At 36.9% G+C, this 6,858-nt stretch overlaps 2 protein-coding genes and 1 long non-coding RNA gene across 8 annotated transcripts in view; 2 read left to right on the plus strand and 1 right to left on the minus strand.

The window, feature by feature from the left end:
* Window positions 1–350: 350 nt before the first annotated feature.
* On the minus strand, window positions 351–876 carry LOC106329104 (glycine-rich cell wall structural protein 1-like). The gene is made up of 2 exons (XM_013767697.1): window positions 866–876; window positions 351–771 (listed from the first exon to the last, which is right to left on the minus strand). The coding sequence occupies exons 1-2, from the start codon at window positions 874–876 to the stop codon at window positions 351–353; spliced, it is 432 nt and encodes a 143-aa protein (XP_013623151.1).
* Window positions 877–1,200: 324 nt separating this feature from the next.
* On the plus strand, window positions 1,201–1,726 carry LOC106329114 (ctenidin-1-like). Its single transcript, XM_013767709.1, has 2 exons — window positions 1,201–1,211; window positions 1,306–1,726. Exons 1-2 carry the CDS (start codon window positions 1,201–1,203, stop codon window positions 1,724–1,726), a joined length of 432 nt encoding a protein of 143 aa, XP_013623163.1.
* Window positions 1,727–2,870: 1,144 nt separating this feature from the next.
* The window catches only part of LOC106317640, a 6,247-nt gene continuing 2,259 nt past the window's right edge, over window positions 2,871–6,858 (plus strand). For 2 of the 6 annotated variants that reach the window (XR_001265184.1, XR_001265191.1), the window contains exons 1-3: window positions 2,871–3,040; window positions 3,128–3,191; window positions 3,280–3,342. This is a non-coding gene — a long non-coding RNA (uncharacterized LOC106317640). Of the gene's footprint in view, window positions 3,041–3,127; window positions 3,192–3,279; window positions 3,343–3,456; window positions 3,507–3,597; window positions 3,699–4,381; window positions 4,641–6,858 lie in introns of those variants that run through there. The other 4 variants (XR_001265186.1, XR_001265188.1, XR_001265194.1 and 1 more) reach the window with 4 other exon arrangements.

Genomic DNA, 6,858 nt, shown 5'->3' on the forward strand with positions numbered 1-6,858 from the left:
CATTAAAAGTTTGGAGCTTTCTAATATTAAGTTCTCACTATTCACTAACAAACAAAACCAAAGTGGATTCAGAAAAAAAGGCAGATGCTAAATGCAGCAATAAATAAAGGTCTAAGCTTTCTAAGCTTTCTAACCTTAGACCTTTGCATTAAGTTACCACCAACCACCAAATATGGAATCAGAAGTGTAATAACTCTTTGTTTATCCTTTTTCCTTAACATCACTAAACCAACGCAAATCCTAAAATAATCAAAACTCTCTCCCATTAAAGAAAGAAGATTAATTAAAGAAAGAGTTTACATTTTGTGAGCCATGACGAAGATGCTGCCGCCGGACCCACCACTTGCCCATCAGCTAAAACGCTGCCGTTTAGCCCCCACACGCCCTAACCCCTCCATCCCCCCCGTCCCGCCGCCACGTCCACCGTAGTCAACCTCATTACTCGTGAACCCACCTCTGCTACCATTAATCTCCAGCTTCTCGAGAGACGACCAACCGTACACATCACCACCCCACACATCCCCGGGAAGCTTCACCGTCGTATCGTACAAACAGCAAGCACCTCTCCCACCGTACCCTCCACCGGCTCCTTCCACTCCCTCCGGCGTCCCACTCGCCCCGAAGGCGGCTCCCTGCCCAATCCGGTGGTGTCCACCGCCTAGCCAACCGCGAAATCGGCGTTTTCCGCCGCGAGACGGAAACTCCCGGCGATAACCGTCGAGTTCTCGGCCAACGAGAAGTTCCCGGAGATGTTGACCGTAACCGAACACCCTGGAATGTCGCAGACCAATGTGACGCCAGGCAAGACGTCGAGGTTGCCTTTGCCGGAGAATTTATTTTTACTTTTTATGAATTGTGCACCCACCCGAAAAACATTCTAGATTCGCCCCTGGTATAGATCTGAGTAAGTATTTTAGGAGAGTAATTATTTGTCCAAATGTTTTTTATTAATGTCTTCATTCTATTAATTTGATTTGGTTTGTTTGTCTCTTTTTGTAGTGCTTCAAATTTGACTTGCACTCTTTGGGGTGATTATGGGAAACATGTTATACACTATCTTTAAGAAAACAACAACTCAATTGTTGTTTGTGTTGTACGTTTCGCATGTGTTACCGAGTACAATTGTATCTTTTAATATGCTTTCCCAATAATTATTCTCCTAAAATACTTACTCAGATCTATACCAGGGGCGAATCTAGAATGTTTTTCGGGTGGGTGCACAATTCATAAAAAGTAAAAATAAATTCTCCGGCAAAGGCAACCTCGACGTCTTGCCTGGCGTCACATTGGTCTGCGACATTCCAGGGTGTTCGGTTACGGTCAACATCTCCGGGAACTTCTCGTTGGCCGAGAACTCGACGGTTATCGCCGGGAGTTTCCGTCTCGCGGCGGAAAACGCCGATTTCGCGGTTGGCTAGGCGGTGGACACCACCGGATTGGGCAGGGAGCCGCCTTCGGGGCGAGTGGGACGCCGGAGGGAGTGGAAGGAGCCGGTGGAGGGTACGGTGGGAGAGGTGCTTGCTGTTTGTACGATACGACGGTGAAGCTTCCCGGGGATGTGTGGGGTGGTGATGTGTACGGTTGGTCGTCTCTCGAGAAGCTGGAGATTAATGGTAGCAGAGGTGGGTTCACGAGTAATGAGGTTGACTACGGTGGACGTGGCGGCGGGACGGTGGGGATGGAGGTGTTAGGGCGTGTGGGGGCTAAACGGCAGCGTTTTAGCTGATGGGCAAGTGGTGGGTCCGGCGGCAGCATCTTCGTCATGGCTCACAAAATGTAAACTCTTTCTTTAATTAATCTTCTTTCTTTAATGGGAGAGAGTTTTGATTATTTTAGGATTTGCGTTGGTTTAGTGATGTTAAGGAAAAAGGATAAACAAAGAGTTATTACACTTCTGATTCCATATTTGGTGGTTGGTGGTAACTTAATGCAAAGGTCTAAGGTTAGAAAGCTTAGAAAGCTTAGACCTTTATTTATTGCTGCATTTAGCATCTGCCTTTTTTTCTGAATCCACTTTGGTTTTGTTTGTTAGTGAATAGTGAGAACTTAATATTAGAAAGCTCCAAACTTTTAATGAGAGTTTTAGTTACATTTATAGTTAGAAACCACTCCATGTATTGTATTGTGCTATCCCTATTTTATGGGTTGATAGAATTTGTAATAGCTCCTTTGGTTCTAGATTTGATCTCTGAATATAACTTTTTTGGTTAATGCCACAGGGAAGGAAATGGCCGTATAAGTGCGTCTGGAGGTGATGGTTATGCTGGTGGAGGTGGTGGAAGGGTATCTGTCCATATATACAGCCGCCACTCTGACCCGAAAATCTTTAATCATGGTTAGGCTTCAGTTTGGGTCTACATTCCTTAAATTGATATTATGATGATGATATATTCTGCTTGGGAATTGTCTTGACAACTCATCTTGATGATCCCCTCATTGTTTAATAAGTAATTTTATTTTTGTAGGAGGTAGTAGTTTTGGTTGTCAAGAAAATGCTGGAGCTTCTGGGACTCTGTATGATGTTGTTTCAGAGAGCTTAACTATCAACAACGAGAATAAGAGAACATTTACATATATATATATATATATATATTGAATTATATTAATGTTGATGTATAAAACAAAATCATTTCTCAGTTTCAAAAATAGAAGTAATAGTAGCTGGTGTAAATGATTTTCCAACTTTTGTTGTACTTGATGAAGCTAATATAGAGATAGCTGGAGCAACTAGTAAAGAAGTAAGCTTTATATACTAAAGATACAATACAGATTATTTGTGTTATCATAAATTTTATCTAATAATTAATGAACGCAAACAGTTCAAAATAAATCTAAAATGTGCATTTAATTACGTGCAAAATGAGGAAGTGGCGGATTCAGAAAGAATGAGGGGGCGATAAGCCCATCATTAAAAATAGGCCCAAAACAACTCAATATACTGCATAAATAGCAAATTAGTTTTGGAAGCAAGATCCCCAATCTCGAAAACCCTAGACTCTTCAATTCGACACGAGGAAAGATGATGCGTTTCTTCTCTAAGGTAATCGAGAGAGGTCTCGTCTCTGGTGTGTTTGATTTGATATTGCGTTGGTCTCAGATCACTTATTTTGAATGAATAACTATGCAGCAGTCTTGTCGTATCAAGGGGAGGTTGCAGTATCGTGATTTTTCATCCGTGAGTGATCAGAAAGGTATCTCATTTATCGGCATATCAAAATCTCTCCTTAGTCAATTTTTGTTGTTTCTAATTCTCGTTGGAATCAACTTTTTGTTTGTTAGCTGTCTCGAAAATTTATAGATACTGCTTTATAGCGGCCTTTGGTGGTGCTGGATTCCTGATCGGTATGTGGTTTGTAAGCTTTTTTATTATCATTATTATATATTTTTCTTTCTTCGTGAAATTGAAACCTGTTTGCTTGGTTTTGGTTTCGGTTTCGGTTACGGTTTCTTCTTCAGGTGGTGTGACAACAAGCCCCGTCTCTAAAGGGCTTCAGGAATATGAAGAGGTAAATAACCTTCAAAAGGATTGGGTTAAAGTCTTAATTTTCTTTCATTCTTTGTTTCCTATATAATTCTTCATTCTCATTTTATTTTCAGCGCTTTGTTAAAGGTCTGCAACGTCTGGAAAAAATCGAGGCCAAGAGGGGCAACTGGACTTCCTCTCTTAAAGAGGAAACGAAAGAGGAAACGAAGTGATGGTAATTGGATGCGTCTTTTGGTTTCTGTTTTTTCTATGTTTGCAGCCGTTGATGAACACATTATTTGCCAATCACTCTAATAACTACATACTTCACGGTTGTGTCTTTAAATTTTATCTGATATCCGGATTTGAACCCAATCCAAAAAACTCGAACCAAATTCCGAGCTGAAGTAGGTTATTTTGTTTCTATGTTTGCATTCATGGATGAACGTACTATCTGCCAATCACTCTAACAACTATTTCATGATTTGTCTTTAAATCTTATTTGATACCCAAACTCGAACCCAACCCGAAAACTTGAACCGAAATCTAAGCTGAAGTACCAAAATATCTGAGCAGGTATTGAGTTAGCAAAGATTGAATACACTGACCTGAATACACTGACCTGAATGTGTAATATCTGAATTCGAATAGATATCCGAAGATAACTGAACTTATGTATTTAACCTTATATTTTTAATTTATCTGTTTCATTTTATTCATAATATTTATGTTGTAAATAACTCAAAATCATATAATATACATATAGTTGCATACAAAGTGTTTTGTTATTCAGTTAAAATACATGTCAACCCTTTAACTTAATGCACTAACAAAAACTATATTCAAATTCACAAACAGCAACTTAATTAGTATTTTTTCATTTTTAAAATTATATAATTTTTCTTCTTTTTTTTTCAGCGCTCCGTTAAAGGTTTCCAACATGTGAAAATGGAGCCCAGGATGGTCAAGTGGACTGTCTCTCTTAAAGAGAAAACAAAGTGATGGTAATTGGTTGCGTCTGTTTGTTTCTGTTTCGTCTTTGTTTGCAGTTGTTGATGAACACATTATGTGCAAATCACTGTAATAACTATTTCATGGTTGTGTCTTTAAATCTTATATGTTTCTGTTGATGAACTGCTTCATGGTTGTGTCTTTTAATTCTTACATGTTTCTGTTATATTTGGGCTTAGATAAACGCACACCATCTTCAAGTAACAAGATGGTCAAGTTTCAATCAGACAAACAATGATTAAAGAAACAAATTTTCGCCACAAGCATAACGTATAGCTTTTTTATCAGTATCAGGCAACTACAGCTTCTGAACTTTTCTTCCTATTCACAGTTTCACACATCAAAATGGTCATAGTATTTCTAATCGCTAATAATATTTTCAAATAATATTGACATTTTCTGAAACACTATATTTGTTAATTGGAAACTATATTATCTAAGTTAATCAAATATGACCTGAACTAAATAAAGCGTCATAATACCGCCCTTAATTATTATTGCAACTCATCAAGTAGAAACTATATCTAATATTTTAGATCTACATATGTTTATTTTAATAAATAAAATATTTTAAAGTTGTATATCTTTATTTCTCTTTTTCTTATATCTAAAAATAAAATTTATTATTATTTTAATTTCATCAAAATATTTATTATGATTAAAACCTAAATCTTAATATAACACTATCAGATATGAAATTAAAAGAATCAAATATGACAATTTCAAATACATATAAGACAAAATAAATATGTAACAATTATACTTTCTTTGTAAAAATTTGGTAAATACAAAGTAAAGCTAAATATTGTGTGTATGCATTAATCTTTTTTTTTTTATAACATCTTATCTTTATTATTATCAAAAGAGGACTAAGAGAGTACATGAATCCAAACATACAACAAATACATGGATGGAGGTGTTAGGGCGTGTGGGGGCTAAACGGCAGCGTTTTAGCTGATGGGCAAGTGGTGGGTCCGGCGGCAGCATCTTCGTCATGGCTCACAAAATGTAAACTCTTTCTTTAATTAATCTTCTTTCTTTAATGGGAGAGAGTTTTGATTATTTTAGGATTTGCGTTGGTTTAGTGATGTTAAGGAAAAAGGATAAACAAAGAGTTATTACACTTCTGATTCCATATTTGGTGGTTGGTGGTAACTTAATGCAAAGGTCTAAGGTTAGAAAGCTTAGAAAGCTTAGACCTTTATTTATTGCTGCATTTAGCATCTGCCTTTTTTTCTGAATCCACTTTGGTTTTGTTTGTTAGTGAATAGTGAGAACTTAATATTAGAAAGCTCCAAACTTTTAATGAGAGTTTTAGTTACATTTATAGTTAGAAACCACTCCATGTATTGTATTGTGCTATCCCTATTTTATGGGTTGATAGAATTTGTAATAGCTCCTTTGGTTCTAGATTTGATCTCTGAATATAACTTTTTTGGTTAATGCCACAGGGAAGGAAATGGCCGTATAAGTGCGTCTGGAGGTGATGGTTATGCTGGTGGAGGTGGTGGAAGGGTATCTGTCCATATATACAGCCGCCACTCTGACCCGAAAATCTTTAATCATGGTTAGGCTTCAGTTTGGGTCTACATTCCTTAAATTGATATTATGATGATGATATATTCTGCTTGGGAATTGTCTTGACAACTCATCTTGATGATCCCCTCATTGTTTAATAAGTAATTTTATTTTTGTAGGAGGTAGTAGTTTTGGTTGTCAAGAAAATGCTGGAGCTTCTGGGACTCTGTATGATGTTGTTTCAGAGAGCTTAACTATCAACAACGAGAATAAGAGAACATTTACATATATATATATATATATATATTGAATTATATTAATGTTGATGTATAAAACAAAATCATTTCTCAGTTTCAAAAATAGAAGTAATAGTAGCTGGTGTAAATGATTTTCCAACTTTTGTTGTACTTGATGAAGCTAATATAGAGATAGCTGGAGCAACTAGTAAAGAAGTAAGCTTTATATACTAAAGATACAATACAGATTATTTGTGTTATCATAAATTTTATCTAATAATTAATGAACGCAAACAGTTCAAAATAAATCTAAAATGTGCATTTAATTACGTGCAAAATGAGGAAGTGGCGGATTCAGAAAGAATGAGGGGGCGATAAGCCCATCATTAAAAATAGGCCCAAAACAACTCAATATACTGCATAAATAGCAAATTAGTTTTGGAAGCAAGATCCCCAATCTCGAAAACCCTAGACTCTTCAATTCGACACGAGGAAAGATGATGCGTTTCTTCTCTAAGGTAATCGAGAGAGGTCTCGTCTCTGGTGTGTTTGATTTGATATTGCGTTGGTCTCAGATCACTTATTTTGAATGAATAACTATGCAGCAGTCTTGTCGTATCAAGGGGAGGT

This window comes from Brassica oleracea, chromosome C1 (assembly GCF_000695525.1).
Source record: "Brassica oleracea var. oleracea cultivar TO1000 chromosome C1, BOL, whole genome shotgun sequence".
NCBI classification, from domain to species: domain Eukaryota; kingdom Viridiplantae; phylum Streptophyta; class Magnoliopsida; order Brassicales; family Brassicaceae; genus Brassica; species Brassica oleracea.